Below are 17,588 nucleotides of genomic sequence, written 5' to 3'. Positions count from 1 at the left end.
AGGAGTGGGTTAATTAAAAAGTTACGCGTCAGAGTTACGTGCAGTACCTAAATTGTTCGATTTGGAAGAGTTATTTCGAGTTTTTGGGTAAGAGGTTGCGAGTGGTACTGATAAATGTATTGATTATGAATACCGAAACTTGCGATTCTTGTGAAAATTATTGGGAGATTAGATAATGTTTATAACAGGGCGAAATTTTGATGTTGTGATTAGATAACGCATTGTGAAGAATTGAAATAAAAACGATCGCTTTTTTCGTGTTAATAACACCGGTCGACACGATTTTGAATTAGTATTTTTGAATTAACACAGGCAAAATGAGGTACCTAATTTTTATCTTGATTCCCGATTAGCAGGTTAAAATAGGCTTCATAAGCCTCACGAAGGTTTAAATTTGTTGCCAATGAACATTTTTTGTTTATACTTTAATAAATTCAGCACAAATAAAACTGAACTGGTTTAGACTATCTTGACGCTTTTTACTCGTAAAATCAATTAAAATCTTCAAAACTTACTTATTGACGTAAAACACACAAAAGCAAACTTTAGAAGCTAGTTTTGGATATTTTAGTGTTTTTCGATGTCTAGAATCAGAATCTATGCATTATGTAAAAAATCGCGAGAAAAACGATGGCGTAAACCGCATCCCAATATCTCAAATACTTTTCGAGATATCGAACACGAATTGTTTTGAACCGTCAAAATTTGGCCCTCTGGCGACAACCCAAAATTTCAAACGGCCATAACTCGGTTATTTGTTGACAAAAATTCAAAAATTATCATGTTTTTGTATTCAGCGTGAAATTCTGCGTAAAATGAGACCCAAATTTGTTGAGTTTTCTTAATAAATAAACGAGGTATCGGCCATAAACTGTTTTGGAAACATCATTTTAGGGTGATTTTCAATCAATGTTTTCAAAATAAAAACGACGTTTAATAGCATTGAATTATACATCAGTCGAAAGAGGAGCTTAAAATCTATCTACTGGCCAAATTTGAGATCTATCGGACAAATAGTTTACGAGTTATGGCCAAAAATAAAAAAAATGAAAAATTTTCATCGTTTGAGTCGCATTTTTTTTTCGCGAAAAAACGACTATCGAATTTTGGGCTTTTGAGAACATTTTCTAACGTAAAATGAGCCGAGAAAAACGATGGCGCAAACCGCATCTCAATATCTCAATTAGTTTCCGAGATATTCAACTTTAAAAATTGGGAAAAATGAGAAAAAATAAAAATCAACTTTCCAAAACTTTGATCGACCATAACTCGGTTATTTGTTGTCGGATCTAAATTTAAATTCCAGATTTGGAATCTGCGTAAAATTCTGCGTACACCGATGTATAATAACCTAAGTTTACTCTAAAAATAAGCGAGATATCGATATCAGAAATTTGGCCATAGTTTTAATCATGAATTTTCGCGAAAATTTGCAAAAAATTCGACTGTAGACAAAACAAAGAAATGTTTCTTAGGTAAAAAATTGTGAGAAAAACGATGGCGCAAACCGCATCTTAATATCTGAAATAGTTTCCGAGATATCGAGCACGAATTGTTTTGAACCTTCAAAAATTTGGCCCTCTGGCGACAACCCAAAATTTCAAACGGCCATAACTCGGTTATTTGTTGACAAAAATTCAAAAATTATTATGTTTTTGAATTCAACGTGAAATTCTGCGTAAAATGAGACCCAAATTTGTTGAGTTTTCTTAATAAATAAACGAAGTATCGGCTAAAAACTGTTTCGGAAACATCATTTTAGGGTGATTTTCAATCAATGTTTTCAAAATAAAAACGACGTTTAATAGCATTGAATTATACATCAGTCGAAAGAGGAGCTCGAAATCTATCTACTGGCCAAATTTGAGATCTATCGGACAAATAGTTTACGAGTTATGGCTAAAAATAAAAAAAAATGAAAAATTTTCATCGTTTGAGTCGCAATTTTTTTTTGCGAAAAATCGACTATCGAATTTTGGGCTTTTGAGAACATTTTCTAACGTAAAATGAGCCGAGAAAAACTATGGCGCAAACCGCATCTCAATATCTCAATTAGTTTCCGAGATATTCAACTTTAAAAATTGGGAAAAATGAGAAAAAATAAAAATCAACTTTCCAAAATTTTGATCGACCATAACTCGGTTATTTGTTGTCGGATCTGAATTTAAATCCCAGATTTGGAATCTGCTTAAAATTCTGGGTACACTGATGTATAATAACCTAAGTTTACTCTAAAAATAAGCGAGATATCGATATCAGAAATTTGGCCATAGTTTTAGTCATGAATTTTCGCGAAAATTTGCAAAAATTTCGACTGTAGACAAATCAAAGAAATGTTTCTTAGGTAAAAAATTGTGAGAAAAACGATGGCGCAAACCGCATCTTAATATCTGAAATAGTTTCCGTGATATCGAGCACGAATTGTTTTGAACCTTCAAAAATTTGGCCCTCTGGCGACAACCCAAAATTTCAAACGGCCATAACTCGGTTATTTGTTGACAAAAATTCAAAAATTATCATGTTTTTGAATTCAGCGTGAAATTCTGCGTAAAATGAGACCCAAATTTGTTGAGTTTTCCTAATAAATAAACGAGGTATCGGCTAAAAACTGTTTCGGAAACATCATTTTAGGGTGATTTTCAATCAATGTTTTCAAAATAAAAACGACGTTTAATAGCATTGAATTTACATCAGTCGAAAGAGGAGCTCGAAATCTATCTACTGGCCAAATTTGAGATCTATCGGACAAATAGTTTACGAGTTATGGCCAAAAATAAAAAAAAATAAAAATTTTCATCGTTTGAGTCGCAATTTTTTTTCGCGAAAAAACGACTATCGAATTTTGGGCTTTTGAGAACATTTTCTAACGTAAAATGAGCCGAGAAAAACGATGGCGCAAACCGCATCTCAATATCTCAATTAGTTTCCGAGATATTCAACTTTAAAAATTGGGAAAAATGAGAAAAAATAAAAATCAACTTTCCAAAATTTTGATCGACCATAACTCGGTTATTTGTTGTCGGATCTGAATTTAAATCCCAGATTTGGAATCTGCTTAAAATTCTGCGTACACTGATGTATAATAACCTAAGTTTACTCTAAAAAATAAGCGAGATATCGATATCAGAAATTTGGCCATAGTTTTAGTCATGAATTTTCGCGAAAATTTGCAAAAATTTCGACTGTAGACAAATCAAAGAAATGTTTCTTAGGTAAAAAATTGTGAGAAAAACGATGGCGCAAACCGCATCTTAATATCTGAAATAGTTTCCGTGATATCGAGCACGAATTGTTTTGAACCTTCAAAAATTTGGCCCTCTGGCGACAACCCAAAATTTCAAACGGCCATAACTCGGTTATTTGTTGACAAAAATTCAAAAATTATCATGTTTTTGAATTCAGCGTGAAATTCTGCGTAAAATGAGACCCAAATTTGTTGAGTTTTCCTAATAAATAAACGAGGTATCGGCTAAAAACTGTTTCGGAAACATCATTTTAGGGTGATTTTCAATCAATGTTTTCAAAATAAAAACGACGTTTAATAGCATTGAATTATACATCAGTCGAAAGAGGAGCTTAAAATCTATCTACTGGCCAAATTTGAGATCTATCGGACAAATAGTTTACGAGTTATGGCCAAAAATAAAAAAAATGAAAAATTTTCATCGTTTGAGTCGCATTTTTTTTTCGCGAAAAAACGACTATCGAATTTTGGGCTTTTGAGAACATTTTCTAACGTAAAATGAGCCGAGAAAAACGATGGCGCAAACCGCATCTCAATATCTCAATTAGTTTCCGAGATATTCAACTTTAAAAATTGGGAAAAATGAGAAAAAATAAAAATCAACTTTCCAAAATTTTGATCGACCATAACTCGGTTATTTGTTGTCGGATCTGAATTTAAATCCCAGATTTGGAATCTGCTTAAAATTCTGCGTACACTGATGTATAATAACCTAAGTTTACTCTAAAAATAAGCGAGATATCGATATCAGAAATTTGGCCATAGTTTTAATCATGAATTTTCGCGAAAATTTGCAAAAAATTCGACTGTAGACAAAACAAAGAAATGTTTCTTAGGTAAAAAATTGTGAGAAAAACGATGGCGCAAACCGCATCTTAATATCTGGAATAGTTTCCGAGATATCGAGCACGAATTGTTTTGAACCTTCAAAAATTCGGCCCTCTGGCGACAACCCAAAATTTCAAACGGCCATAACTCGGTTATTTGTTGACAAAAATTCAAAAATTATCATGTTTTTGAATTCAGCGTGAAATTCTGCGTAAAATGAGACCCAAATTTGTTGAGTTTTCTTAATAAATAAACGAGGTATCGGCTAAAAACTGTTTCGGAAACATCATTTTAGGGTGATTTTCAATCAATGTTTTCAAAATAAAAACGACGTTTAATAGCATTGAATTATACATCAGTCGAAAGAGGAGCTCGAAATCTATCTACTGGCCAAATTTGAGATCTATCGGACAAATAGTTTACGAGTTATGGCTAAAAATAAAAAAAAATGAAAAATTTTCATCGTTTGAGTCGCAATTTTTTTTTGCGAAAAATCGACTATCGAATTTTGGGCTTTTGAGAACATTTTCTAACGTAAAATGAGCCGAGAAAAACTATGGCGCAAACCGCATCTCAATATCTCAATTAGTTTCCGAGATATTCAACTTTAAAAATTGGGAAAAATGAGAAAAAATAAAAATCAACTTTCCAAAATTTTGATCGACCATAACTCGGTTATTTGTTGTCGGATCTGAATTTAAATCCCAGATTTGGAATCTGCTTAAAATTCTGGGTACACTGATGTATAATAACCTAAGTTTACTCTAAAAATAAGCGAGATATCGATATCAGAAATTTGGCCATAGTTTTAGTCATGAATTTTCGCGAAAATTTGCAAAAATTTCGACTGTAGACAAATCAAAGAAATGTTTCTTAGGTAAAAAATTGTGAGAAAAACGATGGCGCAAACCGCATCTTAATATCTGAAATAGTTTCCGTGATATCGAGCACGAATTGTTTTGAACCTTCAAAAATTTGGCCCTCTGGCGACAACCCAAAATTTCAAACGGCCATAACTCGGTTATTTGTTGACAAAAATTCAAAAATTATCATGTTTTTGAATTCAGCGTGAAATTCTGCGTAAAATGAGACCCAAATTTGTTGAGTTTTCCTAATAAATAAACGAGGTATCGGCTAAAAACTGTTTCGGAAACATCATTTTAGGGTGATTTTCAATCAATGTTTTCAAAATAAAAACGACGTTTAATAGCATTGAATTATACATCAGTCGAAAGAGGAGCTTAAAATCTATCTACTGGCCAAATTTGAGATCTATCGGACAAATAGTTTACGAGTTATGGCCAAAAATAAAAAAAATGAAAAATTTTCATCGTTTGAGTCGCATTTTTTTTTCGCGAAAAAACGACTATCGAATTTTGGGCTTTTGAGAACATTTTCTAACGTAAAATGAGCCGAGAAAAACGATGGCGCAAACCGCATCTCAATATCTCAATTAGTTTCCGAGATATTCAACTTTAAAAATTGGGAAAAATGAGAAAAAATAAAAATCAACTTTCCAAAATTTTGATCGACCATAACTCGGTTATTTGTTGTCGGATCTGAATTTAAATCCCAGATTTGGAATCTGCTTAAAATTCTGCGTACACTGATGTATAATAACCTAAGTTTACTCTAAAAAATAAGCGAGATATCGATATCAGAAATTTGGCCATAGTTTTAGTCATGAATTTTCGCGAAAATTTGCAAAAATTTCGACTGTAGACAAATCAAAGAAATGTTTCTTAGGTAAAAAATTGTGAGAAAAACGATGGCGCAAACCGCATCTTAATATCTGAAATAGTTTCCGTGATATCGAGCACGAATTGTTTTGAACCTTCAAAAATTTGGCCCTCTGGCGACAACCCAAAATTTCAAACGGCCATAACTCGGTTATTTGTTGACAAAAATTCAAAAATTATCATGTTTTTGAATTCAGCGTGAAATTCTGCGTAAAATGAGACCCAAATTTGTTGAGTTTTCCTAATAAATAAACGAGGTATCGGCTAAAAACTGTTTCGGAAACATCATTTTAGGGTGATTTTCAATCAATGTTTTCAAAATAAAAACGACGTTTAATAGCATTGAATTATACATCAGTCGAAAGAGGAGCTTAAAATCTATCTACTGGCCAAATTTGAGATCTATCGGACAAATAGTTTACGAGTTATGGCCAAAAATAAAAAAAATGAAAAATTTTCATCGTTTGAGTCGCATTTTTTTTTCGCGAAAAAACGACTATCGAATTTTGGGCTTTTGAGAACATTTTCTAACGTAAAATGAGCCGAGAAAAACGATGGCGCAAACCGCATCTCAATATCTCAATTAGTTTCCGAGATATTCAACTTTAAAAATTGGGAAAAATGAGAAAAAATAAAAATCAACTTTCCAAAATTTTGATCGACCATAACTCGGTTATTTGTTGTCGGATCTGAATTTAAATCCCAGATTTGGAATCTGCTTAAAATTCTGCGTACACTGATGTATAATAACCTAAGTTTACTCTAAAAATAAGCGAGATATCGATATCAGAAATTTGGCCATAGTTTTAATCATGAATTTTCGCGAAAATTTGCAAAAAATTCGACTGTAGACAAAACAAAGAAATGTTTCTTAGGTAAAAAATTGTGAGAAAAACGATGGCGCAAACCGCATCTTAATATCTGGAATAGTTTCCGAGATATCGAGCACGAATTGTTTTGAACCTTCAAAAATTCGGCCCTCTGGCGACAACCCAAAATTTCAAACGGCCATAACTCGGTTATTTGTTGACAAAAATTCAAAAATTATCATGTTTTTGAATTCAGCGTGAAATTCTGCGTAAAATGAGACCCAAATTTGTTGAGTTTTCTTAATAAATAAACGAGGTATCGGCTAAAAACTGTTTCGGAAACATCATTTTAGGGTGATTTTCAATCAATGTTTTCAAAATAAAAACGACGTTTAATAGCATTGAATTATACATCAGTCGAAAGAGGAGCTCGAAATCTATCTACTGGCCAAATTTGAGATCTATCGGACAAATAGTTTACGAGTTATGGCTAAAAATAAAAAAAAATGAAAAATTTTCATCGTTTGAGTCGCAATTTTTTTTTGCGAAAAATCGACTATCGAATTTTGGGCTTTTGAGAACATTTTCTAACGTAAAATGAGTCGAGAAAAACTATGGCGCAAACCGCATCTCAATATCTCAATTAGTTTCCGAGATATTCAACTTTAAAAATTGGGAAAAATGAGAAAAAATAAAAATCAACTTTCCAAAACTTTGATCGACCATAACTCGGTTATTTGTTGTCGGATCTGAATTTAAATCCCAGATTTGGAATCTGCTTAAAATTCTGCGTACACTGATGTATAATAACCTAAGTTTACTCTAAAAATAAGCGAGATATCGATATCAGAAATTTGGCCATAGTTTTAGTCATGAATTTTCGCGAAAATTTGCAAAAAATTCGACTGTAGACAAAACAAAGAAATGTTTCTTAGGTAAAAAATTGTGAGAAAAACGATGGCGCAAACCGCATCTTAATATCTGAAATAGTTTCAGAGATATCGAGCACGAATTGTTTTGAACCTTCAAAAATTTGGCCCTCTGGCGACAACCCAAAATTTCAAACGGCCATAACTCGGTTATTTGTTGACAAAAATTCAAAAATTATTATGTTTTTGAATTCAACGTGAAATTCTGCGTAAAATGAGACCCAAATTTGTTGAGTTTTCTTTATAAATAAACGAGGTATCGGCTAAAAACTGTTTCGGAAACATCATTTTAGGGTGATTTTCAATCAATGTTTTCAAAATAAAAACGACGTTTAATAGCATTGAATTATACATCAGTCGAAAGAGGAGCTCGAAATCTATCTACTGGCCAAATTTGAGATCTATCGGACAAATAGTTTACGAGTTATGGCTAAAAATAAAAAAAAATAAAAATTTTCATCGTTTGAGTCGCAATTTTTTTTCGCGAAAAATCGACTATCGAATTTTGGGCTTTTGAGAACAGTTTCTAACGTAAAATGAGCCGAGAAAAACGATGGCGCAAACCGCATCTCAATATCTCAAATAGTTTCCGAGATATTTAACTTTAAAAATTGGGAAAAATGAGAAAAAATGAAAATCAACTTTCCAAAACTTTGATCGACCATAACTCGGTTATTTGTTGTCGGATCTAAATTTAAATCCCAGATTTGGAATCTGCGTAAAATTCTGCGTACACCGATGTATAATAACCTAAGTTTACTCTAAAAAATAAGCGAGATATCGATATCAGAAGTTTGGCCATAGTTTTAGTCATGAATTTTTGCGAAAATTTGCAAATTTCGACTGTAGACAAATCAAAGAACTGTTTCTTAGGTAAAAAATTGTGAGAAAAACGATGGCGCAAACCGCATCTTAATATCTGGAATAGTTTCCGAGATATCGAGCACGAATTGTTTTGAACCTTCAAAAATTCGGCCCTCTGGCGACAACCCAAAATTTCAAACGGCCATAACTCGGTTATTTGTTGACAAAAATTCAAAAATTATCATGTTTTTGAATTCAGCGTGAAATTCTGCGTAAAATGAGACCCAAATTTGTTGAGTTTTCTTAATAAATAAACGAGGTATCGGCTAAAAACTGTTTCGGAAACATCATTTTAGGGTGATTTTCAATCAATGTTTTCAAAATAAAAACGACGTTTAATAGCATTGAATTATACATCAGTCGAAAGAGGAGCTCGAAATCTATCTACTGGCCAAATTTGAGATCTATCGGACAAATAGTTTACGAGTTATGGCTAAAAATAAAAAAAAATGAAAAATTTTCATCGTTTGAGTCGCAATTTTTTTTTGCGAAAAATCGACTATCGAATTTTGGGCTTTTGAGAACATTTTCTAACGTAAAATGAGTCGAGAAAAACTATGGCGCAAACCGCATCTCAATATCTCAATTAGTTTCCGAGATATTCAACTTTAAAAATTGGGAAAAATGAGAAAAAATAAAAATCAACTTTCCAAAACTTTGATCGACCATAACTCGGTTATTTGTTGTCGGATCTGAATTTAAATCCCAGATTTGGAATCTGCTGAAAATTCTGCGTACACTGATGTATAATAACCTAAGTTTACTCTAAAAAATAAGCGAGATATCGATATCAGAAATTTGGCCATAGTTTTAGTCATGAATTTTCGCGAAAATTTGCAAAAATTTCGACTGTAGACAAATCAAAGAAATGTTTTTTAGGTAAAAAATTGTGAGAAAAACGATGGCGCAAACCGCATCTTAATATCTGAAATAGTTTCCGTGATATCGAGCACGAATTGTTTTGAACCTTCAAAAATTTGGCCCTCTGGCGACAACCCAAAATTTCAAACGGCCATAACTCGGTTATTTGTTGACAAAAATTCAAACATTATCATGTTTTTGAATTCAGCGTGAAATTCTGCGTTAAATGAGACCCAAATTTGTTGAGTTTTCTTAATAAATAAACGAGGTATCGGCCATAAACTGTTTTGGAAACATCATTTTAGGGTGATTTTCAATCAATGTTTTCAAAATAAAAACGACGTTTAATAGCATTGAATTTACATCAGTCGAAAGAGGAGCTCGAAATCTATCTACTGGCCAAATTTGAGATCTATCGGACAAATAGTTTACGAGTTATGGCTAAAAATAAAAAAAAATGAAAAATTTTCATCGTTTGAGTCGCAATTTTTTTTTGCGAAAAATCGACTATCGAATTTTGGGCTTTTGAGAACATTGTCTAACGTAAAACGAGCCGAGAAAAACGATGGCGCAAACCGCATCTCAATATCTCAAATAGTTTCCGAGATAATTAGCTTTAAAAATTACGAAAAATGAGAAAAAATGAAAATCAACTTTCCAAAACTTTGATCGACCATAACTCGGTTATTTGTTGTCGGATCTAAATTTAAATTCCAGATTTGGAATCTGCGTAAAATTCTGCGCACACCGATGTATAATAACCTAAGTTTACTCTAAAAAATAAGCGAGATATCGATATCAGAAGTTTGGCCATAAGAAAATTTGCAAATTTCGTCTGTAGACAAATCAAAGAACTGTTTCTTAGGTAAAAAATTGTGAGAAAAACGATGGCGCAAACCGCATCTTAATATCTGAAATAGTTTCCGAGATATCGAGCACGAATTGTTTTGAACTTTCAAAAATTTGGCCCTCTGGCGACAACCCAAAATTTCAAACGGCCATAACTCGGTTATTTGTTGACAAAAATTCAAAAATTATCATGTTTTTGAATTCAGCGTGAAATTCTGCGTAAAATGAGACCCAAATTTGTTGAGTTTTCTTAATAAATAAACGAGGTATCGGCTAAAAACTGTTTCGGAAACATCATTTTAGGGTGATTTTCAATCAATGTTTTCAAAATAAAAACGACGTTTAATAGCATTGAATTATACATCAGTCGAAAGAGGAGCTCGAAATCTATCTACTGGCCAAATTTGAGATCTATCGGACAAATTGTTTACAAGTTATGGCTAAAAATAAAAAAAAATAAAAATTTTCATCGTTTGAGTCGCAATTTTTTTTCGCGAAAAATTGACTATTGAATTTTGGGCTTTTGAGAACATTTTCTAACGTAAAATGAGCCGAGAAAAACGATGGCGCAAACCGCATCTCAATATCTCAAATAGTTTCCGAGATATTTGGCTTTAAAAATTACGAAAAATGAGAAAAAATGAAAATCAACTTTCCAAAACTTTGATCGACCATAACTCGGTTATTTGTTGTCGGATCTAAATTTAAATCCCAGATTTGGAATCTGCGTAAAATTCTGCGTACACTGATGTATAATAACCTAAGTTTACTCTAAAAAATAAGCGAGATATCGATATCAGAAGTTTGGCCATAGTTTTACTCATGAATTTTTGCGAAAACCATAAACGCAGCAACACTGGTGAATCTCAGAGTGTTAATCACATCACTCTGACGTCACACGCTCCAACAGACGTCTCACTTTATGAACACACCCCTGCAAATAAAAGAGAACGCAGAAAAAAACAAGAAATTCAATTACGCGTTTTTTATTACAAAATCATTGGATGTAAGAACACTTTTTCTTATTAAAGTCACTACGCGAATTTTTTGCCCCCTTCGGAAAAAATTGCCCTTTTGATTTGACCGATTGGTGGATAATTAGTTAAAAAAGATTAAATTTCAGCATTTGTAGTCACGACGCTTGATGTTTTCACCGCTTGGCTGCCGCAGTACAGCAATTTTCGATATTAGGAGCCCGGAAATTATAATTTGACAATTTATATTCCATAAATTTGCTTTCTTTATTCACTGAAGCAAACTTTTTCAATACAAATTTTTAATCTTTTTTGTGTCGTTTTTTACAGTTCCCACCTGTTTAATTAATCAACCAGAGCAAGTAACAAGGCGATTATTCAATAATCTCCCACTGGAAACGAAGGCGGGGATAAACTAAAGTGTTCCTCTCCATTGGAACAATTATAATGTTGTGACGACATAGCTAAAACTGGTTCGAGTGCGATAACATTTATCTCTTCACGTTATTGAAACACAAATTACTTTAGCAGTTTAGAAAACACTGCAATTCAGCCATGACCTCTCTCCGAAGCGTTTTTCATTTTTTTGCAGTGGGAATCAATGTATTTATTTTGTGGTATGACCAAGCTTTTGTGGACATACCACCCCTGCAGCACCCAAGTGACATGGTTTTCTTCAAAGGACGACTGAAGTTTCTTACTTTCTGGAACATGGTGAGTTGGTGATTCAGCAGTTTTCTCGTGGCATTATTCAAATTTTCCCGGACTGTTGTGATTGGTGGAGAAAGATGACACTGACATAAACAAGAAACAAGGTTAGGATTGTTGTCAAACCTGTCAGAGCGAAACGAGAGAAATGTAACCTTTGTACTACAGATAAATCGAAGTATTTCACTGTAAAGTGGCATGTAAAAATGGGGGCGAAAACTTTGTGTCATTTTGTTGCGGCTGTTCATTTTTGGTTCGCTTGTTATTATGACTGGAATTATGTTAAAATTCCTTCAAGTGTGCATAAAATGGGGGATTCCTTCGGGAAGAGTGGAAAATTGAAATTCCTGACGTACTGGGATGCGGTGGGCTTTTTAAAAAAATCCTTCGTTGATTGATTGATTTTTTACAGATTTTACAAGCTGTCTTTTTTACCATTTGTGTACTCAATGATGTCGTCGGAAGCAACGAGGAGACGCCGAAAAAGCCACCACTCATACGAAGAATAAAAGATTTGGTAATAACACTATTACAGTCGAGTTGTATACAATACTTTTTCTTTCAGATTTTGGCCTGTTTAGCATTCCCTCTCTCCATGTTCGTCGGACTGACTTTCTGGGCGATATACCTCGTAGACCGCGAGCTAATTTTCCCTAAGGCCTTGGATGCGTTCTTCCCCATGTGGTTGAACCACGCCATGCACACCAACATCATGCTCTTCATCCTAATGGAATTTTTTACATCATGTAGAAGATATCCCTCGCGCAAATTTGGTCTAACTGTCTTAAGCGTCTTCATGCTAATTTACTTAATTTGGATACATATCATCCACTCGTATTCCGGGGTTTGGGTTTACCCCATTTTAGACGTGTTGAACTTCCCCGCAAGAATAGTTTTCTTTATTGGTTTGTTTGGTTTGACTCTAAGTTTGTATGTTTTCGGTGAGAAACTTAACGGGGTTGTTTGGGGTAGGAAATTGTATACTAAAAAAGCGCGCTAGTGCTAAATTAGGCCGTAATGATCTGTCAATAATATTAGGCTTAGATTGTTGAAAGTGCATTTATACACAGTGTGATATGCATGCACAAATTTAGGTTTTTTGCCAGCCTAATTTTAGTGTGGTTCTACCAGTGATGTAGCTAAAATGTAGACTTTTATATCAAAAATTGTTAGTGCCTGATAACGTTGGCAATAAAATTGTTTCAAAATAGTTTTAAGTTACACTTTGCTATGCAGTTTAATTAAATTCGTAGGTGTTGATTGAACGTTGTTGTAAATTTGGATTTCCTAGTTATTGTTTAATAAATTGAGACAAATCAATCTTGTTTTCTTTGTTAACCAATTCTCACAAGAATACGAGACGTGTTTTCTGAAAATCAGTACATAATTTTACGACGGAAGATAAGAAACTCGTAATACCTACAATAAAAAACAGATTTGTAGTAGTCGCAGACGAGGTCATTCTGCTCTCTCAGGTAAAAAAATGCTTTTGATTTGTTCATAAAAATCAAAAAACTCGAGTAAAAGATTCTAAAGACAGATAAAAGAGGCCTGTAATGTTAAGATAGTTGAAAAAACAATGAAAAGTGTCCAATAGCCTTCAAAATTCCAAAGGATATAAAAATAAAGAGTAATTTTGTTTAAAATGGCGCATCCACCATTTTTCCATTGACTTGAAGAATATAACATTTTTTGATTCTTTTGGTACAGGTAAGATCTCTTTTTCTAATTTATTAGGAGACATTTAATAAATTTTAAGCTTTCATCAGCGAGTCTCGGAATTTTTATATTTAATACGCGCATCCACCACTTTTATTTTATAATTCTCATATTTTCTTGTTTCTGTAAAAACTAGAAGTATGGAAATCTTTCATTTGTGCCATTCAGACAGATGAAATTTATTAGTAAATAGTAATATTTGTCTCCTACAAATTAAAATTTAAATCTTTAATCCGGCGCATCCACCAAAATCGTCATCTAGCTTCAAATTTAGGTGATTTTTCGACGTTTTTGGGGATTTTTGCGGATTTTATGCACATTTCAGACGATTTCTCCAAAATTAACCGTTGTATCTTTATAAAAACTTGTTATTTTATGCATTTTAATCTCTACTTTGCAAATACAGCCTTAAAAATCGCCTGTATATTTGGAAAAATCGTCATTTAGTTTCAAATTTAAATGGTTTTTTCGACATTTTTTTGCGATTTTAGCGGATTTCATGCACATTTCTGCAGATTTCTCTAGAATTAACCGTTGAATCTTAATAAGAACTTATTATTTTATGCTTTTCAACCTCTACGTTGTGAATACGGCCCCAAAAACCGCCTGTATATAAAAAAATCGCTTCAAAATAGTTGATTTTTCGACGAGTTTTGTAGATTTCATGCACAGTTTTGCCGATTTCTCAAAGAAAAATGGCAGAGGAACAACAAAAATGGATCAACACAAAAAAATTGCAGGAAAAGCATAAAAATGATTTAAATTGGATTATATTTGTTGTAAAGAAATAATAAAAATTACTGTAAAGAGTAACATCGTCCAATAAATTTCCCTTTTTTGGCACTTGTCCTTATCAGTGTTTATCATTAATGACTGTGAAATTTCGATGATAAAGTTGTATACAACCAACACCACATGTAAAAGCCACGCGGTCATTTCCATTCTACCGATTTTAAGACATTTCTTAATGGTTTTGTTACGTTATAAAAGTGGGGATACAGCAAGAATGTTCCGTAATATTGTGTTGAGGCAATTAACTTTCGACGTTCTAAATAATTCATAACAATATGGTGTAGTCCAAGTAAGTTCCTTTTAAAAATGCTTTAAAAATTTTGCTCAGGTAAGTGCTGACAATGATTCATTTTTGTTATCTAAATCAGATTTAACAGCCTTATCAAAATACGTACTAAAACATTTCATGTTCTCAGTTTCCAGGAATTAGTTAAAAGATGAGTGCGAATCTTTTCCCGATGTCAAAACCGAAAGATTCCCGGATTCCGGTGCCTTCGTCGCCCACCCCGCTGCGTCGTTCCGGAAGTATGCGCCTCAGCGCTTCAAACCATTTTAGTCCGCTCCCAAACCACTCAGGACCTCGGCAGGATAATAAAAGCGCCCTCCTGAAACGTGGGAATTCCTTTATGGAGAGGGGAGAGAGGAACTGTAGACATGGCGCTCCTCCAACTGCAAAAGGCCGAAATTTCGACACGACGGATTCCCTCAGTCGTAAACCCCCAAAAGGGCCCTCGATACCGGAGTCACCTTCTCGAATAAGAAGTCTGGTGAGTCGAACGAGTATTGATTATGGCGGTAATAATTTACGATGACTGCAGTCTTTGTCGTTGTCGGCGACACGGCTCAATGCTCCACGCTCACCCTCGGCGTTGACGGCGTCGCCGAAGACACCACCTACTTCCCCGGATGTCAAGAATCGTTCCGCTACGCATTTAGATTGGGAGACTGAAAGTATCACGAGTATCACTAGTTTGACTAGTGTGGGGTCTTGTGATCACGCGAGTGTAGCACGGAATGGCACCACATTCTCCGGGAGAAGTATGAAGTAAGTTGGAGATTGACACGATTTTATTTAGTTCGGAAATTGAGAACGGTCGCATTGAACCGTGCAGTTTGCACGAAGAAAAAAGGAAATAATTGATGACTATCGGAACGAGGGCAAAGGGGGCTCTCACATAATTAAAACGCGCAATTATAACTACGTTCTAAATTGAAAAAATTAGAACGACCGTGCGCTTAAGATACGCGAAAGCACGTCTGAGCCTATTCCGTAAAATCCGAGAATCTGCCATCAGATATGGTTCCGCTTCATGGGATTATTAAATTGATTTTTCTTGTTCCAATTTTTTTACGAGCAATCGATGAACATAACAGCTACGATGTGACCTTTTATAGGTTCATGGCATAAATTAATTGAATAAAAAATCATTATTTTAGTATTTTAACACCTTTTTTTTCTTTCAGATATGTTTTTCATTGTAACCAACACGCTGGAGCAACAGGAGAAGACTACTTAACGCCAACGCAACGCGTCCACCGCCAAGTAAAAAAACTCAAACACCTCCTCCACCAAGCAAAGAAAGATCTCGAGCAAAGAGACAGCGAAATCCTGAAACTTACCAAAGAAGTCGTTGAATTACGTTTATACAAAGCTGCTCTCAACTCTCCTGAAGACAAATCTAATTCAAGCGATGCTGTGACAGTGAAAGAAAACACAGACGAGCAAATGACCCCAGACCTTGACACCATTGACAAAAGTGTTCTGCACAATGAAATGACGAATTCTTATACAGATTCCGGCCATTTTGAAGACTTTACTAACTCACCAATTAGCGCCAAAGAAAACGAGCTTTCAAGCGTAAGTGTTAATTTTGAGTGAATTTTCTCTAGTGGTTCTTTGCAGCCAAGTAAAAGAAAAGCGGATAAGGCTGTGAACGTAGCTCTGGGTGAAAATAGCGAACATACTAACTTAATTGTAGAGTACGAAAAGCGGCTCCAGGAGCTCGTGAAGACACATGAAGAAGAGTCCTATCAGATGAAGCAAAAACATAATGATAAAGTTGAAGAGCTTCTTCAGAGGATCACTGAGATCAATCAGAGGTACTGGGAGATGGTCCCGGAGCTCGATTTAGCGAAGGAGAAGATCAAAGAGCTGGAGACTCAATTGGAGGATGCTTGCCAGAAGCTGAGCCAACAAGAAGAGAAGCAGAAAAAGACTTATCTTGAGATGTACAACCAAGGGCAGGAAGCCGCGCGTTTGGAACGCGAAAATAGGGTACTTACTTTTTTCGTGTCCTTCTTTTTCTCATTATTTCCATTGTTAGATAACGGAAATGGCAAAACAGGGTCCTAGTCGAATTTCCGTTCCGGAACTCCTCGAGGAGCTCCAAGTCACGAAGAACGAGCTGGAGAACATCAAGGTGGGTACAAATCTTGTTATTTTCTACCTAAAGAATGAAGATTTCGGGGACTGTTAACGATAAACTCCGGAATTTTTTAGGACTTAGAGTACGCCTCAACTTCTAACAACTTACAGCCTTTACTTAGCGCTAAAGAGGCTCTTTCGTTGTGGGTACTTGGTGCTAGAAAGGTAATTGTACCAATACCCGAAAATTAGGCACTGCCCTTTCTTGCATGTGGTAGCTCGTAGCACTTTTAGTCTTGTACTCTTGTACAGCCACGAAAAAGTAGTAATTTTTACTGTTTTGCAGGCAATGTATCGGCAGCTCATGGAAGCAAAAAATAAAAGCAAGATTGATCCAGAAATCACACTTCAATTCCTCAAATCCGCCGTCTACTACTTCTTGACCGATAAGGAGAACAGTCAGGGTCATCTAAAGGCTATACAGAGTATTCTCGGCTTCACTCCCAACGAAATAAGTAGCATTGATAAAGCTAGACTGTCTTAGTTTCGTGCCTAAATTCAGCTACTTTTTGGGTGCACATTTATTTCTAGTTTCGCACTTTAGTATTATGGTCTGGACAGAGAGAATTATTTTTGGGGACGTGGATTATATGGTAAAACTCCACGGATTTTGATGTGTAGAGAGGCCGCCGTTTTGTGATTTCAGAGATTTATTTTTTTGATATTAGTACTTAAAGCAACTGGGATTATTGTTACCATATTCTAAAAATGGGTTAGTGCAATCTAACGTAATCAAAGCGTATTTATGATTTGTTACCTAGATGACTGTTGTATTTATACTTCTTGATAGTTTTATTTATTGGTGTTCAATCGTTATGAAATAAACAACTTCATCACTCTGTTTTAT

General features: G+C 34.4%; 2 protein-coding genes across 3 annotated transcripts; both read left to right on the top strand.

Annotated features, from left to right (window-relative positions):
- The first annotated feature begins 9 nt into the window (after window positions 1–9).
- On the top strand, window positions 10–13,125 carry LOC148171803 (androgen-induced gene 1 protein-like). Of its 2 annotated transcripts, XM_088040553.1 has the most exons (4): window positions 10–87; window positions 11,428–11,811; window positions 12,218–12,322; window positions 12,371–13,125. In XM_088040553.1, the coding sequence occupies exons 2-4, from the start codon at window positions 11,653–11,655 to the stop codon at window positions 12,803–12,805; spliced, it is 699 nt and encodes a 232-aa protein (XP_087896679.1). In that variant the 5' UTR covers window positions 10–87; window positions 11,428–11,652; the 3' UTR covers window positions 12,806–13,125. The 2 variants fall into 2 exon arrangements, with proteins under 2 accessions (XP_087896679.1, XP_087896677.1); XM_088040551.1 differs by lacking the exons at window positions 10–87; window positions 11,428–11,811 and adding an exon at window positions 11,868–12,170.
- Window positions 13,126–14,429: 1,304 nt separating this feature from the next.
- Window positions 14,430–17,580, top strand: qtc (GRIP domain-containing protein quick-to-court). The gene is made up of 8 exons (XM_088040635.1): window positions 14,430–14,605; window positions 14,733–15,083; window positions 15,135–15,361; window positions 15,781–16,174; window positions 16,220–16,591; window positions 16,641–16,736; window positions 16,817–16,906; window positions 17,028–17,580. The coding sequence occupies exons 2-8, from the start codon at window positions 14,754–14,756 to the stop codon at window positions 17,223–17,225; spliced, it is 1,707 nt and encodes a 568-aa protein (XP_087896761.1). The 5' UTR covers window positions 14,430–14,605; window positions 14,733–14,753; the 3' UTR covers window positions 17,226–17,580.
- The last annotated feature ends 8 nt before the right edge of the window (window positions 17,581–17,588 follow it).

Source organism: Gnatocerus cornutus, chromosome 7 (assembly GCF_029298725.1).
Source record: "Gnatocerus cornutus isolate USDA-ARS CGAHR chromosome 7, icGnaCorn1.1, whole genome shotgun sequence".
Taxonomy (NCBI): domain Eukaryota; kingdom Metazoa; phylum Arthropoda; class Insecta; order Coleoptera; family Tenebrionidae; genus Gnatocerus; species Gnatocerus cornutus.
Note: the sequence above shows the minus strand (reverse complement) of the source record. Positions and strands in the feature narration are given on the sequence as shown.

Excerpts from the sequence above, each read along its gene's own strand:
- qtc (XM_088040635.1), top strand. The coding sequence starts at position 14,754 with ATGAGTGCGAATCTTTTCCCGATGTCAAAACCGAAAGATTCCCGGATT. Across the intron at positions 15,084-15,134 it reads CTTCTCGAATAAGAAGTCTG|TCTTTGTCGTTGTCGGCGAC; the intron begins GTGAGTCGAACG and ends CGATGACTGCAG. Across the intron at positions 16,907-17,027 it reads GGGTACTTGGTGCTAGAAAG|GCAATGTATCGGCAGCTCAT; the intron begins GTAATTGTACCA and ends ACTGTTTTGCAG.
- LOC148171803 (XM_088040553.1), top strand. The coding sequence starts at position 11,653 with ATGACCTCTCTCCGAAGCGTTTTTCATTTTTTTGCAGTGGGAATCAAT. Across the intron at positions 11,812-12,217 it reads TTCTTACTTTCTGGAACATG|ATTTTACAAGCTGTCTTTTT; the intron begins GTGAGTTGGTGA and ends GATTTTTTACAG. Across the intron at positions 12,323-12,370 it reads TACGAAGAATAAAAGATTTG|ATTTTGGCCTGTTTAGCATT; the intron begins GTAATAACACTA and ends TTTTTCTTTCAG.